Source organism: Mesoplodon bidens, assembly GCF_964165515.1.
Source record: "Mesoplodon bidens genome assembly, chromosome: 4".
Classification (NCBI taxonomy): domain Eukaryota; kingdom Metazoa; phylum Chordata; class Mammalia; order Artiodactyla; family Ziphiidae; genus Mesoplodon; species Mesoplodon bidens.
In genome coordinates, this window is record NC_138160.1 from 142,674,513 (window position 1) to 142,696,007 (window position 21,495).

Sequence of the window (21,495 nt, forward strand, 5' to 3'; positions counted from 1 at the left end):
CCCTCTTCCTGGCATCACACCCAGCATTTCTCAGAGCTGAGTCCCTGGACCACCTGCCTAAGAAACACCGCAAATGCAGATTCCCAGGTCTCCTGAAGAACCTGGGCTGGGCCCTGGAATCTGCATTTTCAATAAGCTCCCAGTGGAGTCTGAAACACGCTCAAGTTTAACCAGCGTTGCATGTAGTTAGAAGCACAAGTTCTGGACCCATCTGGATTCAAATCTCAGCGCCTTCACTTTCTGCTTACCTTGGATGAGTCTCTTAATTTCTCTGTGCCTCACAATCTTCATCTAAAATTTCAGCTCTCCTCGACTATCCCCACTTCGTTTTTCTCTTTAGCACTTATCACCATCTGACAAGTTTCTTTCTCATCTATCTCTCACCCTAGAATATCAACGAGGGCAGGGATGTGTCTGTTGTCCATGTCCCTGCCTCCTAGGACCGTTCACAGTAGATGCTCAGTAAAGGCTTTTCTTTTTTAATTTCAATTTTAATTGATTAATTTATTTTTCACCACGCTGTGGCTTGTGGGATCTTAGTTCCATGACCAGGGACCGAACCCAGGGCCCTGGCAGTGGGAGTGCCGAGTCCTAACCATTGGACCACCAGGGAATTCCCAAATGCTTTTCAATGAATGACAAAATCTGTAAAATGGGGATCAGAGAATTTGCCTCCTAGGTTTTCTGTGAGGGTTAAGTGAGATAAAAACCTACTACTACTATATATAAAATAAACAATAAGGTCCTACTGTAGAGCACAGGGAACTATAGTCAATATCTTGTAATAAATTATAATGGAAAAATATGAAAAAGAATTATGTATGTGTATAACTGAATCACTTTGTTGTACACCAGAAACGAATACAAGATTATAAATCAACTATACTTCAATAAAAAAATTAAAAAAAAAACCCAACCACATCAGCGGCTTAGTGGGGTCCCTGCCACATATTAAATGCCTGAGAAATGCTTGTGGAATAAATGAAGGAAAGAATGAGGGTCTGGAAGACACGTCACAGGAGATGAGCTTTCTCCTTCCCCTTCTCCCACCCTCCTGAGGTATCTCCTCCCCCATGATGGCCCTTGAGGATAGGGTCTTGGAACCTGGATGAGATCATGGCTGGAACAGCCCCTGAAGCACTAACGCCAGCCAGCTCCATGGGGGTCAGGACTGTGGCTGTGTGCTTGGGGTGGCGGAGACTTCCGTTTCCCCCAGTCGGAGCTGAGCCCAGGAAAGTCTCTCTCCCTCCTGCCAAGGCTGGCAGATGGAGTGTTGGCAAAGTCTGCTCAGTTCAGTTCAGTTCCCTGAACATGGCCTGAACACCTCGAGGCACTGGGGATGGGGCTGTGAAGCTGAGGCAGGTCCCAGGCCTGGACCTCCTAGGCTGAATGATTCTGCACACATTCTTTTAATGTGATGAGGCTGCTGGCGAAAGGCTTAGGTCAGACGACCGCTAGCTCCTAAGATGCCTTTGCTCCTGACACCCTCTCCTCAAACTGCAAAAAGGTGCCCAGCTTCCTTCGTGCAGTGCACAACCTGTACAACCGTTCCCAGCCGCTCTGCTTGTGGGCTATCCCAGGGGTGTGAGCTGTGTTATTGAAAGCAATATTGCCTCCTCTATGAGTAGCTGAGGTGGACCTGAGTCCCAGGGAGTCCAAGGCTGCCCTACGGGGCCTCTGGCACCAGGTTTTGTCCAGATAATCCAATATCACTGACCATGAATGAAAACTGGACTTCTCCTCACATGGATGGTTCTCACCACCCATCCCCCCAATTCCCTTCTGATCTCATTTCCTGTACTCTTCTCTCTTTTCTGTTCTTTGAGGGGTCACACCTCTGCTCTTTCAGTTCCTAGATATGTGGTGAGGTCACAAGTCTCCGGGCCCCAGTTTTCCCATCTGTGAAATGAGCTTAACAGTAACTCCCTATCTCTTATGCTTTCTGGTGTCTGGCATACAAGAGGGGCAATCACATTTCCCTTGGTTGTTGTTATTTTTATCATTACCTGCTCAGCTGGGGCTCAAGTGAAAGCTGGCAGGGTGTGTGGGTAGACAACTTAGGTCCTGGAACTTGCCAAGTCTGCGTTCGAATCCTAGCCTTCCCTTTACCAGCTCTGTAAAATGTGAGCTCTAGGTCCAGGTGCCTGCCTGCTCATGCCAAGTGACTTACAAAGGCTCCCTTTATTGAGCACTTCCTGTGTGTCAAGAACTGTACTGAGCACCTGACATGTATAGCATGATGCTCTAAATAGTAGCAGATATTATCATCCCATCTGGGGCCAGTGATTTTGCCTTTCTGAGCCTCAGTTCCCCCTTCTGCACAAGGGAGATAACAGCAATGCCTGGAACCATGAGCACATATAATTCTTTACTGCTACTACTCAGTGATGAAGTCCAGCCAACTCCCAAGCTCACAGGGACACACACAGAGCCTCAGGACCTTGTCTGGGTTATTCTCCATCTGTCCCCCCCTTTCGGGTTTAGGGTGGTGACAATGCCTGCTATCCTAGAGGCTGCCGCCTTCCTTGGAAGTCCCTTGACACTGCCCACTCCTTATACATGGGCACTCTGGTGGAGTTTGCCATCTGTTTCCTGTAGAAACCCTGCTGCCTTAGCCCCCCTCCTTTGCTGTAGAAGCCACTTTATTATGGACAGTCTATTTTGGGGGTGGGGGAGGAGGCATTTTCTCCCTGGTACAGTGTATCCAGGGCAAAAGCTCTGACCCTAGCCCCTACCCCCACCTGGCACGGTCCTGATCTGCCATGAGCAGGTGGTAACTTTGCCACAGCAACATTCTCCCACCAACTCCACCTTGGTGAGCTCCTGGGCGTTGGCCAAATTATCCACTGCGATGGCCAAGAACACATTCAGGAGGGTGTCTGCAAACGTCGGAGTCAGGGAAAGCATCGCCACTTGGACCTTGATATCTGGGACTCCTGAATCCCCCCCACCCCTTGTGCCTCCCAATCTGCTCTCCCTGAGGCCCGGGCACGTCCCCATTTCCCCACACAGAGGATACAGTTCCCAAAGAGTGTCAGCACGATGAAGTAGATGGAGAACACCATGCCGCCCTGCACACCCCCCTGAGACTTGATGCCGTCGTACATGACCTCATTCCAGTCTTCGCCCGTCAGGATCTGAAAGGGGAGGGAGAGACACACAGCCAACCCCCTCTCAACCTTGGGTCCCTCGGAGATGCAGCTGTGGAGCCGGAACCTGTTGTGTGGGCCCCTCCTTGGCCCTTGTCTCTGGGTGGGGAGGGTCTCATCTGTTTGCAAGAGGAAAGAGCTGTCCCTGCATTGAGGGGCTCTCAGCCTGTTCTAGGAAAAAGTGACCCTGCAGGAGTCACAATCTTTCTGTAACTCCATCTTCCCTGATGTGATAAGGGGATTTTGCTATAGGCTGAGTTGTACTCCCTAAATTCATAGGTTGAAGCTCTAAACCCTTGTGTGATGGTATCTGGAGATGAGAGGGAATTAGGATTAGATGAAGACATGACAGTGGGGCCCTCAGGAGGGGATTAGTGCCTTTATAAGAAAAGACACCAGAGAACTTGGTCTCTCTCTCTCTCCCTGCCACGTGAGAGGGAAGAGAGAAGGCGGCCGTCTGCAAGCCAGGAAGAGAGTCCTCACCAGGAACCAACCCTGCATGCACCCTGATTGTGGACCTCCAGCCTCCAAAACTGTGAGAAATAAATTTCTCTTGCCATATATTCACTGGTACTTCTGGACTGCTGTGTCTGGGGGTGGTGATGGTGGTGGTACTGGTGACCAGAGGAAGCCTCAGGTAAAGGGACACAGGTGCTGGCAAACAGAAGTTGTGCGGATGCGTATGGGAAGGGCTAAAGGGATATGTATGTAGCATCCACACAGCTGTTAAAAAATATCCAACTTCCCTCCTTTGTATTATTTCTAAGAGGATAAAGTAAATGTGAAAGAACTCCCAAAACGTTAATCTGTTAATGCAGGGGTTTTTAGCCTTGGTACTACTGACACTTGGGACTTCCTCCCATCCTGTGCACTGTAGGGTGTTGACCGGCATCCTTGGCCTCTACCCATTAGATGCCAGTAACATCCCCCCACACCCCCAGTTGTGACAACCCAAAAAGTTTTCAGATACTTCTAGGTGACCTTGGGGGACAGTCTCCCTCTTGGGCAAGAACCCTTGTGCTGAAGATATATGGATGGTGATTACTACTATTAATACTCATTTATGTGAGGGCTCAAAACTTCATGGATGGTTTCCCTTTCCAAGCCCCTATCTAGGGGTCTCATTTTGAAATTACCTCTCCCCCAGGAGAAGAGAGGAGTGAAGTCACGTTTTCCATAAACTCTCTGTCCCCTAAAGAGACAGAACCCACATGGGAAGGCTCTGGAAGTCCCAGCTAGGCCAGTTCCAAACCTCAGGGCATGTGCCTACATGGGTACAGAAGTTGGTATGGGGAGACCACACAGGGTCAATCTGTTTGCCTTGGAATATGGGATTGGGGTATCTTCCAATCTGGGGGAGGATGGTGTATTATCCATGTCTATTACTTTCTATATTCTGATGCTTTGACATAGGTGGGAGGCCTTGTGGACCCTGGAGGGAGTCAGGACTAGCTAATTCTTAGAGATAGTAACCAACTTGCCCGTGAATGTGCTTTTCAAATGCAAACCAACCAATCCAGAGCCCACACTCCCAACCACCTCCACTATAGGGCTCTTACAATCAGGGCCAACCTTCTCCTGCCAGAATCAGCCCAGGGTCAGGTACCAGACAACTCAGGACAGCTCCAGGGCCTGATGAAATTATTTAAACTAGTCAGTCCTAAGCCCGCTTAACGTGCCTTGCCCATTTCTTCCTGTGGAAACCACAATAAAGGCTCCTGCCCATGTTCCCCGCTCCCTCTGCCTCCTGACGAGCTCTGGTGCTTCCCTGTATGGCCCTGCATTCATGGGGCTGGGTGAAGGTTGTACCTGAAATACCGTCATTATTGCTGCTGGAAAGGTGTCGAAGTTGGTAGGAGGAGTCCCTTCATCAAAATTAAACCTGCAGAGAGGACACAGACATTTCATGTTGGTCCCACCTCAGGTGTTCTAAGGGCTTGGCTCAGTACCTTGTTTCCAGGGCAGTATCTCTGTCCCCTAAAAGGACACCCTGTGTGGTATCCCGGGCCCCACCCATCTGGGTGAGTGCACTGGGCATCCAGGCCACGAGGAGGGCAGACTGTGTGATGCAGGTGGGCCTGGGTCTCTGGAGGCACTGAGCAAGGTGCCTGGGGGTGGGAGGCCCTGGGCTGGACCCCAGGGAAGCAGAAGTCAGAGAATCCGCTGAGCGCTCACTGGCCACCAAAGAGTTGCATTCCCAGAAGGGCAAAGACGACGATGAACAGGAAGAGGAGGAACAACAGGCTGATGATGGATTTCATGGAGTTGAGAAGAGAGACGACCAGGTTCCTGAGAGATGCCCAGTACCTGCCAACAGAGGCCAGGGTTGGGGGGGGTGGGGGTCAGACTGGGCCAGGGTGGCAGCAGCTAAGCCCACCTTCCCAACATGGTGGAGGTGGCCCCACCCTGGCCCCCATCCCCATTCCCATCGGGATGCCAGGGAACCCCAAAGACTTACTTTGTGACTTTGAAAATACGCAATAACCTGAGGGCTCGTAACACACTGATTCCAAAGGATGTGCCGGGTTTTATGACGGCCCAGATGACCTCAAAGATGCTCCCGATGATGACCTAGAACAGAGGACCCGGTCTTACGTCCAGGCTCCTTGCAAACGTGCCCTGGGTCTGAACCTTGCAGGAACCCAATCCAATTCCCACCCTCAAATAGAATCAGGGTGAGGGTCTCAGACCCCTCTCATCCCTTCTCTTTTTTAACTTATTAAGAGCTGATGAGCACAAAGAATTCATGAAACACATAATTACAAAGCGAATGCCCACGAAACCACCACCTATGTCGAGAAATAAGACATGTCAGCAGCCTGAAAGCCTCCAGGGACCCCTAGACATTAGCCACCACCTTGAATTTTATGCTAACCGTTTCCTTTAACCGTTTGCATTTAAAAAATTGAGGCGGAACTCACATAACATAAAATTAACCAGAAAGGTTAACTTAAAATAGTGCACAATGCAGTGGCCTTTAGTACATTCACCATGGTGTATAACCATCACCCCCCTCTAGTTCCGAAACATTTCCATCACCCCTCAAGAAGACCCTGGACCCATTAGCCGCCACTCCCCATCCCCCTCTTCCCAGCCCCTGGCAACCACTAATCTACTTTCTATCACTGGAGATTTGCCTGTTCTGGATATTTCATATAAATGGAATTATGTAATATGTGACCTTTTATTTTATGTCTGGCTTCTTTTGCTTATCATAATGTTTTCGAGGTCTTTGCCTTTTTAAAGCATTCAAGGATCCTCCGTAATCCATATAGCTTAGTTTTACCCATCTGAACTTTCATGAGCAGAATCATGCCGTATGGACTGGTTTTGTCAGTGCCTTGCTTCCTTTTGTGCAGTATTATGTGGCTGATGGGTGTGGCTGTTTTTGGTTGCCTCTCATTGATGCAGAGAATTTCATTATGTGGCTAGGCCACAACTTTATCCACTCTACTGCAAAGGAATATTTGGGTCATCTGGTCTGGGACTAGCAACGCTGCTCAGGACATTCTTGTATGTGTCTCCTGGGCATCTGTGTGAGTTTCTCTAGGGTGAATCTCTAGCAGTGGAATCGCCAGGTCAATCCTACTTTCCAAAAAGGGTCCACAAATTTCCCCTCCCACTAGCAGTGGTTGAGGAGGGTTCTAGGGGCTCTGTATCCTTGCTGAAGTTGGGATTGTCCTTTCATTCCTTTTGCATTCAGCAGAGTCTCTCATATCCAGGGGTGATCCTACTTCTCTCTTTTGGATGTCCCCAGGTGTCAGCCATTCTAAGCTAGAGCTGGAGAATTGAAATCCTTAGAAACCAGACCACTTACCCCACAATCAAAACAGTTGAAGGAAGAGTGGAAGTAAGGCCGTGTCCCAAGCCCGTACATTTTTATAAACATTTCGGACATAAAGAGTCCTAAGAAAATGAATTCTGCATAGTCTAGAAGGGAGAGGGGGGAAAACAGAGGAGGTTAGATCTATGGGGGGGAGGTTCCAGGTGGCTCTGACATTCCTGTTAATTGCAACCCTGGCTGGTGGGTTCCTGGGTGCTTACTATATATATATTTTTAAAGTTAATTAATTAATTAAAAAATTTTTAAATTGAAGTATAGTTGATTTATAATGTTTCAGGTATACAGCAAAGTGATTTAGTTTTATATATATATATATTCTTTTTCATATTCTTTTCCATTATGGGTTATTACAAGATATTGAATATAGTTCCCTATGTTATACAGTAGGTCCTTGTTGTTTATTTTATGCATCTTACTACGTTTTTAAAACGAACAAATGAATGAATTAACTAACTGACTAACAGCTAACTGACTAACTAATTGGATAACTAACAAAGTGGTTCCATAATGCCAGCATGTCATAATCTAAGAATTATGACTAAACCACTTTTATATGTCTGACTTCCAAAGGAATAATAGAAATAAAAATCATGACAGTGTCCTATTTGTAATCCTTGTGTTGGGGACTTAGTTGGAGCGCCACAGGCAACTAATCTAAGGCATGACTTTTCTCCGAACCTCGAAAACTCATTTACGTCCCTTGGAAATCCTGTCTTGCTGATGTTTGAAAGTCTTGATGCAAGATAAAGCTTTTGTTTTTTGGTGAGAAAGCATAATGGTGCAAATACCTTGGGGAGAGGTAACTCATGGTTATTTGTTTGCTCCAGCAAAGAAATCTTTAATAGCAGTCCCTTTTCTGACACGGCTTTCTTGGTGGGGTAGGAAGTTGAGGGGTCAGGAAGGGCATGAGTAGTCACCTACTGGAGGGGAAGGAGAGGTAAGGAGGAATTCTGAGGGGAAGAAAGCATACAGAAAGGGAAGACAGAGGACCCAAACCTCCAAGAATTCCATTTTGGTCACATAGCTAACTCTGTTTGACGGTCAAGGGTATTTGTTATATCATTCTTTTTTTTAATGGTGTAAGATTTTTTTCTAGTTCTTTGTGATTTTACTTTCTTTTTCTTTTTTTTTGGCTGTACCGCACAGCTTGTGGGATCTTAGCTCCCCAGTCAGGGGTTGAACCCGGGCCCTCGGCAGTGAAAGTGCAGAGTCCTAACCACTGGACCACCAGGGAATTCCCTGTTATGTAATTCTTTTAAGAGGTGGTTTGAACTGACTGTTAAGGTCTTTCCCACTCATTCCTGATTGAAACTTTCCCTTAATTTTAGGACTCCAGGGAGCTCCTAGTGTCTGAGGGAAACTCTAGGGTCTCCAGGGCCTCTGAGACCAAAACGTCAGCAAGGGAAATCTGTCCATAACATCTGGTGTATTCCAAAAAACACCAGAAGAAACTCTGGGAGAACTTAAGAGTTTCCAAGATACTTGTTCCCCAGTTACCATGAAAATATGATAGCTGGTGATGCACAAGACCTGAGAGAATTACTTATCTGTAGCACTAGGTAGGGGGTCTGGAAGAACTTTCAGGGTCATCAAATCCAATTTCCACCAAGTACAGAAGAGGAATTTGAGACCCAGAGAAACGACTACACTTCATTGATTCCAAGACACATATTTTTGTTCACATTTTGACATCTCCGAAACTGGGGTGTATCTTAAAATTGGCATGTCCTAGTTTAGATGGCAGCATTATTTTATTTCTTAGTGGCACATAAAATAAAAATAAAAGAGTGCCTTATAATTGAAGATGTGTTTGATTGATGGACAATGGTAAGAGCTTGTCCAAGGTCACACGGAGAGTTAGGGGCAGGGCAGGCATCAAGAACCCAGGTTACCTGGTAATCAGGGCAGGGATGTACCATCAGATACAGCTTGGACTCTGGGTTCAAATCCTGGCTACATCACTAACTAGCTGTGTGACTCTGGGCAAGTTGCTTAACCGCTCTGTGTTGCAGTTTTCTCAACTGGAAATTGATAATTAAAGGACGTTTACAGACACAGAGGCCCCAGGCAGGAAGTCCCAACCCCCTGTCCTGAACCAGGACAGATAGAGCAAGGTGATTAGTGGGGAGAATATGGGAGATTAAAAATAGGTTATCAGAGGAGGTTAAGACAAAAAGTAAATAGTCCTCATTTATAAGTGACTCCAGGGGGACTAAATGCAATTATTAAGGTTGGAACTAGGTCAGGGCTTTCGGAAGGAGAACTGGCCCCTGGGGAATGTCCTGGGCGGGGGGTTCAGCCAACGTGACTGGGAACAATGAGGGTTACAAGGAGACAATGACATGGACCAGGCTCCCAGGCCTCTCTAGGCTGAAGACTCAACTTCTCCAATGGTTGTCTGGGTTAATCTGAACCAGGTCAGAAGGGTAGAGAATCTACAGACCTAAGTCAGACAAGCCAGTAGAGGTAGGAGGAGGGCAGCCAACAGGAAAAAAGGTTTTGGGGAGTCCTCACTCGGGGCCCATACGCCAGAACCAAGGTATCCACTTGCCTTCCTCACTGTCCAGCCATTACTCTTGTTGATTCCTAAGAGCTCTTTACTTTTTAAATCCTGCTCAGAGGTCTCCCCACCTTTCACTGCTTCCTTTCCCCCAACCTGGTCATCAATTTTAATACTATCTCATATTAATTCCTGAAATCTGGGAATAGGCCCAGAAGGGCAAAGCCTTGGAAATCCTGGTACCCACTGAGGGAGCAAGACGTTTTCACACTTGTTAGAGAGTATCTTCTAGTAATGAATCCCAGACATAAGGAAGTCAAAAAGGACAGGAGACGAAAGGGGAAAGAAGCAGAAGGTTTGAAAGAAAAGGGAAGAAGCAGAGAGTCAGAAATGAGAATAGAAAATGGGTACAACATACAGGTCACTTTTTTATCTCTAATGTTGCCCCCATCTCTCAACCATAAATTATTTGATTCCCAGAGATGCACCTAGAAATCACATGTATGTTTCTGTCTCTATCTGGCTGTCTTGCAGTCTCTGACTCTCTGTCTCTCTTCCAATGCACCCCTATGTGCCTTTCTTAGAAAGTGATCATGGAAGTCTCTGGTGGCCTAAATTCCAGCTTCCAGCTCAGGCCCAAAGAAATAGGGTTCTGTCATTGTTGCAGCAGCAACATCAGCCCCAAGTTGAGTTGTAGACATGGCCAAATGAAAGGGCAAAGTCAATGAGGACCAAAGAAGGAACACATACCATCAGAGAAAGAGAACTGGAAAAAGGGTGTGAGGAAGGGATCAGGGAGCCGGTGGGGGTGGGGCCAGGAGGTACTCACAGAGGAAGTCGGAGAGCCACTCGGGCTGGTTGTAATGAACGATAGCGACACACAGCGTGTTGAGGGCTACCAGACTGAGCACAGTCCAGTAGAAGGCCTGAGTTTTGACCATGCGGCGGATGTAGAAACGCATCCTCCTCTCCTTTTTGTGAAAAAAAGTTGAGTTCTCCAGCTTGGCACTTTTAATGCTGGCTCGGGCGAAGGGAGACCCTGCCAGGGAAAGGATGGAGAATGTCAAGGTGTTCCTGCAGAGGAAATTAACCGATGCATGGCCCAGGCACGGATTGTGGCCAGGGAATCCATTAGCCTCCCAAGCAAGGAAGCCCCTGGGAACCATCATGATCTATGGGCTTAGCTTTCCAGAGATGGAGCTTATGAGAAGGTGATGCCCCTGAAAATAATAGTATTGGAAATAACCAATGAGTGCTCAGGATGTCAGTGAGGAGGCTGATGGCTCTTCATTGCTGGAGCCAATGTTCTGTATCTTCCTCTCCTGGCCATGTCTGATGACTCTGGGGGGTCATGCCACAGGGTGGGATAAGGCAGGAGCCTCTGCTCAGGACTCCCAGTGCAGAGGCAGGCAGCAGAACTGCATGGACCATACTTGGAAAGCCTCCAGGAAGAGGTGTGGATAGGATCCTAGTTTTCCATGGACATTTCACTTTAGAAATAATCACCAAAGAATGAGCCAGCTGTGCCCTCTGTCTACGTATATTTTTGTTCCTAAGCATTTACAAGGTACCTACTGTGCCAGGCTCTGTCCCAGGTGTTCCAGATACATGTTAACAGAGTCCTGCACTCCTGGGACTGATACTCCAGCAGGGGAGACGGAGAGCAAACATAATATAATAAATAGTAAATTAATAGTGTGATGGGGGACTTCCCTGGTGGTCCAGTGGTTAAGGCTCCACACTCCCAATGCAGGGGGCCCGGCTATGTTCCCTGATCAGGGAACCAGATCCCACATGCTGCAACTAAGAGTTCACATGCCACAACTAAAGATCCTGCATGCCGCAAATAGGACCTGGCACAGCCAAATAAATAAATAAATAAGTAAATATAAAAAAAAAATAGTGTGATGGAAGGTGAAAAGTGCTTTGGAAAAAAGAGAAAGTAGAGCAAAATAAGGGGACTGGGACCCCCAGGAGGGACCACTGGGAAGGCTGCAGTATTAAATCAAGTGGTTAAGGCGAAGGGGTTGGCCTGAGTTACCTTAGTATCTTAGGTACCTTATGCAGAGGAAGTAGCAAGTGCAAAGGCCCTGAGGCAGGAATGTGCCTGCCTGACATATTGTGGGAGCAGCAATAAAGAGAACAGTGTGGCTGGAGTGGAGTGGTTCAGGTGGGAAAAGGGAAGAGGTGAGGGCAGGGAGGAGACTGGGCAGGTTGTGAAGGGCCTTGGGGGCTGTGGGGAGAACTTGGGCTTTTGTTTTGAGTGAGGTGGGAGCCATGGAGGGTTTGAGCAGAGGACGGACGTGACCTGACTGGAGTTCACAGGTGCCCCTTGGCTGCTGTGGGGGGCAAAGACTGTGGAAGGCAAGGGCAGGAGCAGGGAGGAGGTGGCTGCTCTAGTCCAGGCAAATGATAATGGGGCTACTACTCCATAGTGGCTGAGAAGGTAGAAGAGTGGGCAGATTTGGGATGTATTGTTTAAGGTAGATTTCGACACTTGCTGATGGACCAAGTGTGGGTGGAAGAGAGAGGGAGAAGCCAAGGTTTTTGGCTTGAGCCCCAGGAGGGATGGGGGGAGGTTCAGAGCTCAGTTTTGGATAGATTCATTTTACCTTCTAAAATACTCCTCTTGTGGGACTTCCCTGGTGGTGCAGTGGAAAAGAATCCGCCTGCCAATGTAGGGAACACAGGTTCGAGCCCTGGTCCAGGAAGATCCCACATGCCGCGGAGCAACTAAGCCCGTGTGCCACAACTACTGAGCCTGCGCTCTAGAGCCCACGAGCCACAACTACTGAAGCCCGTGTGCCTAGAGCCCGTGCTCCGCAACAAGAGAAGCCACCACGATGAGAAGCCCGCACACCACAATGAAGAGCAGCCCCTGCTCGCTTCAACTAGAGAAAGCCCGCACGCAGCAGCAAAGACCCAACGCAGCCAAAAAAAAAAACCCTCCTCTTGAAAATCTTCCATTGCATTCATTTTTTAATTGTTCTTCATTGGTTCATTCATTCTTTCATTTATTCATTAGTGTGCTTATTCGTTCATGTATTTGTGTATTCATTCATTTGTTCACTCATTGGTATGTCATTCGTTCATTCATTCTTTCTTTCATCATTTGTTCATTCATTAGCGCATTCATTAATTTACCAATTTGTTTCTTCATTCATCATTTATTCACACATTCATTCATCCATCCACCCATCCATTATTCATTTGTTCATCCATCCATCCATCCGTTCATTCATTTGTTCATTTATACGTTCATCCATCAAGCACTTCATCAACCTCATCACACCAGCCAGGCATGGGACACGGAAAACATCTCTCAGGATGCCACTTCCTATTAGCAAAATTCTAAACAGAGGCTGTGAGTTGGCACCCCAGGGGCCATACTGGTTCATCCTGGGTTTGTGAAATTTAAAATTACTGGTCTACATTTAAAAACTGGGAGATTTTCCATAAAAATATGGATTTCAGCTTCTCATGAATGAAAATAACAGCTGACGTTTTTTGAACATTTAGAAGGCACTGCGGGGGATGCATTTTACACAGTAAGCTTCTCATCACGACCTTAGGAAGTAGGGACCGTCATTAACACCATTTTACACCCTGAGCAAACAGAGACTGAGGGGAGTCCAGTAACTGGCTAAGAAGTGTCGAGTTAGTTCAGAGCCTGTGCTCTCGGCCACGATGCTGCACTCACTCCTGGAACATGTGGCCGTGAGGGAGGGACCACATTCCTGCCCAGCAGCAGTTGGCCAGGTCCAGTGGTTGGATCCTCCCCTCATGTCCATCACCTGCCTGACCCCACGGGCATTGGGAACCCTAGGGTGGCTCTTCACACCCCTTCCCAGTTGGGACATTTCTGGTCCTTATGGCTCCCAAAGATGTGCCCAGACCCACAGGCATCCACAAGCCTTGGCAATCACACCAGGCAGGAGGCCCCTTACCCCAACTCCTGCTGGAGCCACATGGAAACCCGGCTCCATTACCAACAGGCGAGTGACCTTGGGCAGATGGCCTCGGACAAGTCACCTTGCATCCTGGGACTCCAGTGCCTTCCACCTCACAGGGCCATTGGGAGAAATCAATGAGTTAATACCCCCTGGCATGATGCTGGTACATCATGCTTATTGGTAAGATTAAAATCTCTTACTACAACCCTAAGAGCTGAAATCAAGACCCGTTCACACACCAACGCCTGGAGGAAGTCTTTCCTCATCACAGGGCCTGGAGATACATCCCACAATAGGCATCCCACTCATCAGGAATGGAGAGGAAAGTGAATATTAACTAAACACCTCTTGCATGCCAGGCCGTGCGCCAGCTCTGTACCGTCTCCTCTATTTATTGCATTTCGTACTTGCTCTGACCCATGCTCCCTTTTTCTATACACTCTTGTCTATACTTTTCCTCTGTGGTCTGGAACTGTAATTGCAGGCAATCCTTAGATTTTAAAAATAATTTTAATAAGCTATTTTATGAAACCCCATATATCTAAGATATCAATTTCAATGTGGAATCGATATAGAAATATATTAAAGAGATATTTTATACTCTTTTTCTTTTTTTGTACTATGTATTCGAAATCTAATGTGTTAGTATGAAGCACATTTCAGTTCAGATCAGCTACATTCAAGGAGTCAAGAGCCAGAGGCGACCCGTCCTAGTCAGGAATGTTCCACGGTGAGGACAGCAGTATGGCACCACCAAGGCTGAATCTTGGGATTTGGGGCAATTTATATGCTCTTCAGATTCTCTGTAAATTGAAATAGGTGCTTCCCAAATTGTGGGTTGAACTGTCCTTCAAAGAGATGTGTGGAAGTCCCTAACCCCTGGTACCCGTGAATATGACTTTAGCTGGAAATAGGGTCTTTGGAGATGACATCAAGTTAAGATGAGGTCAGACTCGATTAGAGTGAGCCCTAAATCCAATGACTGGCATCCTTATAAGAGGAGAAGAGACGCGGAGACACACAGGAAAAGACCATGTGATGACAGAGGCAGAAACTGCAGTGAGGCAAGTAAAAGCCAAAGAGAGCCCAGGATTGCCGACAACACCAGAAGCTAAGAGAAAAGCGTGGGGGCAGACTCTCCCCTAAAGTCTTCAGAGGCAGCACGGCCCTGCCAACATCTTGATCTCCGTTTGGACTTCTGGCCTCCAGAGCTCTGAGGGAATACACTTCTGTTATTTTAAGCCACCCAGTTCGTGGTACCTGTTACAGCAGCCCTAGCAAACGAATACAGCCCACAATGAGCCTATACCCTTAAGACCAGCTACATGGAATCTGATTTTCCTAAAGAACCTGTGTTGTGATGGCAGATTCCATTCATGGCTCAATGTTTCCTAACAATGACTCCAGGTCCATATTTCAGCAGTCAGTTGATCAACTCTACATGAGACTGTTTTGTAATTTGTTTATCAAATGAACTGGCAACACAGTAGAATCATCAGTTACATAAAAGCTGCGTTTACGAGGGCACAACGGGAGGGCAAACGCCACACAGTTCCCGCCTGACTTTGAAACACATTATTATTATTATTATTTTTTATGTAAATAAATAAAGGTAAAGACGTTTCCTTCTCAGAACCCTGGAATTTCAGAGGTCTCTTTTCAGGATTGTTCAGGAAGCCCCTGCTAGCATAGGGGCCCCTTCCTGTGGGTTTTTCATCTATCAGGCAAGGGAGCTGGCTGTAGGTGGGTTTGCCTGTAGCAAACCTGTCCTGGGAGAACAAGCCACTGGCCTGTGTTTTGGACCCATCTACAAAATTGAAAGTCACCTGCTTTCTTAACAGAGGTGCTATGGGACAGCGTTGGCACTTATTCAGTGTGACAGCTTTCAACTTCGGTTTCTCGTCTTCCTTTTATCACACATTTATCAAATGCCAGCCTTGAATCTGGGTTCTCCAAGTAGCAAGTTTTCTTAGGTCAGCCACAAATTCGAGCTCCGGGGTCTCCCACAGACAAACCCTCTGTGAATCTATCATGGCTTCCTGGATCATCCCCACTCCCCCCCTCGTTAGGAGCTGACCCATGTCCACAAATTCATATGTTGAAGTTCTAACCACCCCCCACCCTGCCCCCAGGATCTCAGAATGTGACTGTATTTAGAGAGAGGGCCTTTCAAGACGTAATTGAATTAAAATGAGATCATTAGGGTGGGCCTTAATCCTCTATGACTGGCGTCCTTATAAGAGGAGGAGATTAGGACACAGACACACATGGAGGAAAGACCACGCGAAGATACAGAGGAAGACAACCATCTATGAACCAAGGAGAAAGGCCACACCAGAAACCAACCCTGCCAACACCTTGATCTTGGACTTCCAAGATTGGTTGTTTCTGGTTTTTACTTTTTTGAATACCAGAAACAGTGCTGCTGAGAAGAGGTTGGTACATAGATCTTTTGCATATGTGAAGAAATATCTCCCTGTTAATTAAGAACAGGTACCCAATCTTACCCATAGAGGAGATGTTGGGTACCCTATTTTTTTCAGTGCCTGACATTTAATAAATGTGGTATAGACAAAATATATTTGCCTATCAAAATATAACAAAACAGATTAGAAAAATGGAAGCAACCTAAATGGGAAAAGATGTTGGACAGATGTAATGGATCAAATTCAGAGCATTGATGGAGCATTCCAATTCCTGAATTTGCTGGAAGGAGAGAAACAGATGTATCCACAAGTAGAAATAGGACTTGTTCATCATTCATCGAGGAAAAGAGTGTTTTGGCTAGAAATTAAAAATGCAAATGAAAACAAGCTTTAAGGTATCATTACAAACCGACTTATCTGGGAAAGGAAATTAAATGGGTAATAGGCAATGGCCAGTGTGGGAGAATCTGTGAGTGTCTGAATACTTGGCAGGTTTATAAATGGGTTCAGTGTTTTTGAAACTCAGAATGGCTCTGTGAATAATGAGTTGAAAACCTGTTAATATCTTTGATCTTATAATTATCCCCAAGGAAATCATTGTACGTAAATGTTCCCAGCAGTGCTACTCGTAAGGGCAAGAATTGGAAACAACTCAAAGACCATATAATAAAGCCACGCTGAGCAAACCATAGTGTAGCCACCCTCTGGAGTGTGGGACAGTGACGGAAATCATTTTGAAACTCAGCAGTAAGCTTATAAACTAGGGGTGAATGAAAAAAGCAGAGTATGAAGTAGTTGGTTCCTGGGGATTAGAAACACGCGTATATTTTTATTTTTATTTTTTGGCCGTGCCTCAAGGCTTGTGGGATCTTAGTTCCCCGACCGGAGATCGAACCCGTGCACCCTGCAGTGGAAGCACCGAGTCCTAACCACTGCGCCACCAGGGAAGTCCCAGAAACACGTGTATATTTTGAATTCCCGCCTCCCTCCCTCCTTCTCTCATCCTTGCCTCTATGCTCCATATACCCCATCAGTCTTAATGCCTTCTCCCCTCAGAGTCTTGTCTTATTTCCTGTGCCTGGAAGCTCCCCCACCCACTCTTCATAATTGGAATTTTTTTTTTTTTTCTTTTGCGGTAGGCGGGCCTCTCACTGTTGTGGCCTCTCCCCTTGCAGAGCACAGGCTCCGGATGCGCAGGCTCAGCAGCCATGGCTCACGGGCCCAGCCGCTCCGCGGCATGTGGGATCTTCCCAGACCGGGGCACGAACCCGTGTCCCCTGCATCGGCAGGCGGACTCTCAACCACTGCGCCACCAGGGAAGCCCTGGAATTTTTATTTTTATTTATTTTTATTTAATTTTATTTTTGCTGTACTCATGCAGCTTTCAGGATCTTCGTTCCTGCACCAAAGATTGAACCCATACCCTGGGCAGTGAAAGTGCAGAGTCCTAACCCCTGGACTGCCAGGGAATTCCCTTCATAATCGGAATTAAAAAAAACCCATTTCAAAAGATAGTAGAGTCTCCTTGGAAAAGATCGAAAGCAACACAGTCTCAATCAAGAGGGGTGAGAAGGAAAGAAGTCAATGTCCTCTCCCACCTCAAACGCTGCCCTTGGAGATAACCAACAGCAACAGCCTGAGCACAGTCTTCTCTCTGCTGTCACTGCCATGATGAACTCCTACCCACCCTTCAGTTCTCAGTGTCAATGTCACCTCCTCTGAGAAGCCCTCCCTGACCACACTCCACTTTTCCAGAGCAGGCTGAGCGCAGGGCATCTCCTCTGAAGTGCTGTTATCATTACAGGTTTATTTGTGTAATGACCTGTTTAATATCAATTTTCTGCACTGGACGGCAAGCTCCACATGGGTGGGGATTTGGTCTCTGTCTTGTTCACAATTGGGCACCTAATAAATGTAGCCCCTCAATGAGAACTAATGAACAATAATAATATTATTCATAAATAATGAATAATAATATTAGCCAATATCATGGGGACCTTATTCTCTGCCACATGTTGTTCTAAATGCTCAATGTGGATTATTATTATTATTCTTTTGGCCACACCACGCGGCATGTGGGATCTTAGTTCCCCGACCAGGGATGGAACCTGTGCTCCCTGCAGTGGAAGCGCAGAGTCTTAACCACTGGACTGCCAGGGGAGTCCCTATATGTAGATTATTTAGTTTTATTTCTCCTGCCAATAATATGAAAAGACATGCTCTGTTGTTATTCTCATAATCATGTCATCTGTCCCAGGACACAGGTGGGAAGGAGCAGAATCAAGACCCAAATTTAGGCAGCCTGGTCCCCCAAGCTCTCACACTCCATCTCGAGGGCGATCAGTAATAAACAACTGCCAGGCGGCAGCAGGAGGACTTACCCACGGAGGCAATATCGGCCAGCTGATCCTCGGCCTCCTCGGGGTTGAGCAGGTCTGTCTTGCTTTTCTTTATGGTGGCTCTCCGCAGAGCTCCAACAATGGAAACATGGCAAGAGAAAAAGACGTTACCCTTTTTGCTACAAAAATGACACCGACTGAGTGTGTCCTTGGGTGCTGGGCGCTCTACCAGGGACTTTCTATGTGTTGTTGGATTTTACCCACGTGGTGGTCTGGTTTGGTGGCAAGTAAGAGCTTGCGCATTTCACAGATGTGGAGACAGAGGCTTAGGGAGGCTACATGACTTTGCCTAAGGGGTAAAGATGAGACCCAAGTCCCGTTCAGTCTGACTCGAAGTCTGGGCTCCCAGCCGTCATTTTCCCTCTAGGAGCCCTGGGATTGGATATGTAGTGACTCCTATGAAAACAGCCCACCCCTTAACCTTTAGCACACTTGCTAGGTGGGCTGGGACTGTGGAAGCCCTTCCTCAGTATTTAGGTTCTCCACCCCCAAGAGCTCGCCAGGGGACAGTGAGTACAGGCATATACTTCCAATAAAGTGATTTAGACACCCCCAAGGGTAATCTCTTTCCCTCCGCCGAAAATCCATTTTGTAACCTACTGGGATAGGGCCCCAGCTCCTTTCCTTCCTTTTCACTCCTGGTCTCTTCAACCCAAAGTCATTGCTCTGTCTAGACAACTTTCTAACATGTGAGACAACTGTCCTTAATAGTAAGCTGGATTCTTGGTGAAATTATTTTTTTTTAATTTAATTCATTTTATTTTTGGCTGTGCTGTGTGGCTTGCGGGATCCTAGTTCCCCAACCACGGATTGAACCCGGGCCACTGCAGTGCAAGCACCAAGTCCTAACCACTGGACTGCCAGGGAATTCCCATTGGTGAAATTATTATTATTTATTTTACTTAGTGAACACAAATGGGGCTGACCCCGAGCCAGACACTGTTCTATGCATTCTATTTGCAATAATTAATATAATCCTCATAAACAATCAACTAAGGTAGGTATGATTATTATCATGTCCATTTGACAGATGGGAAAAATGGAGGCACAAAGCAGAAGAAGCTGGGCATGTGGTCAAAGCAGAAAGGGCAGGCAAGAAAGGGAAACCCTGTGTTAAGGTCCTGAAATTCCTCGAGGAAGCAGATTCTCACCATTCCCGTTATCTTCCTGAGCCTGACCTGGTCTTGTGCTTGTTCTTGGCATACCTGGGCCCTGAACATCCATTCCCTGGAAGCCCCTCAGAATGGAGTAGCCTGTCCCCCCAGCCTCAGCTCCTCCTGTGTCCCCTGGGACCCGCCCCCCCACCCCTGGAGCCAGGTTCAGAGCAGTTACCATCAAAGGGATGCCTCTGCTCCCCGTCGGTTTCATCCTCGGCGAGGATCACCTCTTCTGAAGAGGAAGAGCACATAGTTAAGCTCCAGCGTCTGGAGGACTCTCCTGGGGATGGGTTCCCTTGGACCAGGAAGGAGAAGGGTCCTCCTGGCCACTCTACTCTCCCCTTGCTGAGTGACAACTCAATCAGCCAGAAATGTGCTGCTCACTTGCTTCTGACTCCCAGCTCCACTTCAACAATGGTCCTAAAGCCAACATCATCCCTACCTCCTTCAAAATATAAACCAACCTCCTTACCATAGCCTATAACATCTTGCCTGATTTGGCCCCCATCACCTCCCTGTCCTCCTTTTCTCCCACTCTCCACCTCACGCTGATCCAGCCACACACAGCTTCCCTGCTATGACTCAACTCTACTCTTACCCCTGGGCCTTTGCACTTGCTGTTCCTTCTGCCTGGAAAGCTCTTCCCCTAGACATCCACATGGCTTCCTTTTTCACTTCCTTCAGGTCTCGGCTCAGAGGTCACCTCCTCAGAGAGACCCCCTCTGATCACCTTGCCTTCTCCGACTGTTTTCTGCCTCCTACTCTGTTTTATTTTTCCTCTCAGCATCTGGCAACATCCAACATTATATGTATTTGGTTATTTTCTGCTCTCTCACTAGACTATCAGAGTCCTGCAGGCAGAGACCAAATCTCAGTGCCTAGAGCAGTGCCTGGCACACAGCAGGTGTCCCATAAGTGTTTAAATAGCCGAACAAATAAACATGTACCTACTGTATGTGAGGCACTGCTCTTCTTAGGTGACTTAGCTTGGATTACCTTAGAGACTCCGCAAACAGCCTTATGAGGTAGGTACTATCATTATCTCTGCTTAACAGGCAGGGAAACTGAGGCACAGGGAGGTGAGCTGCATTGCTAGGAGGTGGCAGAGTTGGGATCTAACCCAATGTCTGATTTTAAAGCTCTTAAGTGTTATGTATGTCATATCCTGGCTTCATCCTGCTGGATTCTTGTTGCTAAAAACTGGAACTAGCAGTCCAGATCCTCTTTCTCCTCCCATCGTGACCCTTCCCTCCTCCATCTCCAAACTGCATGCATGACTCTCTGTGTGCTCTGTGGCCTGGGATTTCAATTCCTGAGCCCCAGGATGAAAGGGCCTCACCTGCTTTCGAGATCCACTCCATGTACCCGTTGAGTTCTCGTTCAATCTGCTGCTGCCGTCTCAGCTTCAAAAAAGCCCGCCGGTTCTCTACCCGCTCCCTTTCTTTGGCAAACTCCCTGAAGAAGCACAGAAGAGTCAGGTCTGGCTGTTTTAGAAATTTTAGGGAGTCTGTGTGTATGTTTGGGGATTCAGAATCCCTGGAGGGCAATGCATTTCAACAAGAGGAATCAGGTCTTCTGAGAGAAGATCAGAATATTTCAGGAGTGGGTATTTCTGCCAGCTTCCCACATTTCCCAACAACTGCACCCAGTTAGAGAAAAAAACCCAAAACCATAAACCATGCCATGCCAACCACTGCTGGCTGCATACCCCATTCTCATTCTCTGTACTCCTGGCTAAAGAATAGTTTCATCCCTCTCTTAAGTTACGTAAATGACACACGAGCTGAAGATTTCTGCAGCAGCCTCACTTCTGTGATATAGGACTTTTCCAGTTTCCCTTCTTCCTCTTCCTGTTTGGAATGTGAGATGGCTATCTTGTGAGCATGAAGCAGCTATCCTGAGACCATGAAGCATCCACGAGATTGAAAGTCTCCAAAAGGATGTCAGAGTGGAAAGCTAGAAGACGCTGGGGTCCATCGTGGTACCATGGAGCCACCAAACCAGTCCCCAGACTTCTTGTAGTGAGAAAAATGAAACTCACTTATGGTTAAGCCAGAAAAACAATCT

General features: G+C 47.1%; 2 protein-coding genes across 6 annotated transcripts in view; one reads left to right on the forward strand and one right to left on the reverse strand.

Annotated features, from left to right (window-relative positions):
* The window catches only part of GCDH (glutaryl-CoA dehydrogenase), a 415,847-nt gene that overhangs the window by 339,521 nt on the left and 54,831 nt on the right, over positions 1-21,495 (forward strand). The window lies entirely within an intron of this gene.
* Positions 1-21,495, reverse strand: part of CACNA1A (calcium voltage-gated channel subunit alpha1 A) — a gene marked incomplete at both ends in the record, with an annotated part of 240,306 nt that overhangs the window by 82,527 nt on the left and 136,284 nt on the right. For 4 of the 5 annotated variants that reach the window (XM_081230532.1, XM_081230530.1, XM_081230531.1 and 1 more), the window contains 10 exons: positions 2,812-2,879; positions 3,020-3,137; positions 4,959-5,031; positions 5,325-5,456; positions 5,608-5,720; positions 6,967-7,079; positions 10,323-10,532; positions 18,254-18,343; positions 19,604-19,660; positions 20,768-20,883. In XM_081230532.1, the coding sequence (XP_081086658.1) occupies positions 2,812-2,879; positions 3,020-3,137; positions 4,959-5,031; positions 5,325-5,456; positions 5,608-5,720; positions 6,967-7,079; positions 10,323-10,532; positions 18,254-18,343; positions 19,604-19,660; positions 20,768-20,883 (1,090 nt within the window). Of the gene's footprint in view, positions 1-2,802; positions 2,880-3,019; positions 3,138-4,958; positions 5,032-5,324; positions 5,457-5,607; positions 5,721-6,966; positions 7,080-10,322; positions 10,533-18,253; positions 18,344-19,603; positions 19,661-20,767; positions 20,884-21,495 lie in introns of all 5 variants that reach the window. The other variant, XM_081230534.1, reaches the window with a different exon arrangement.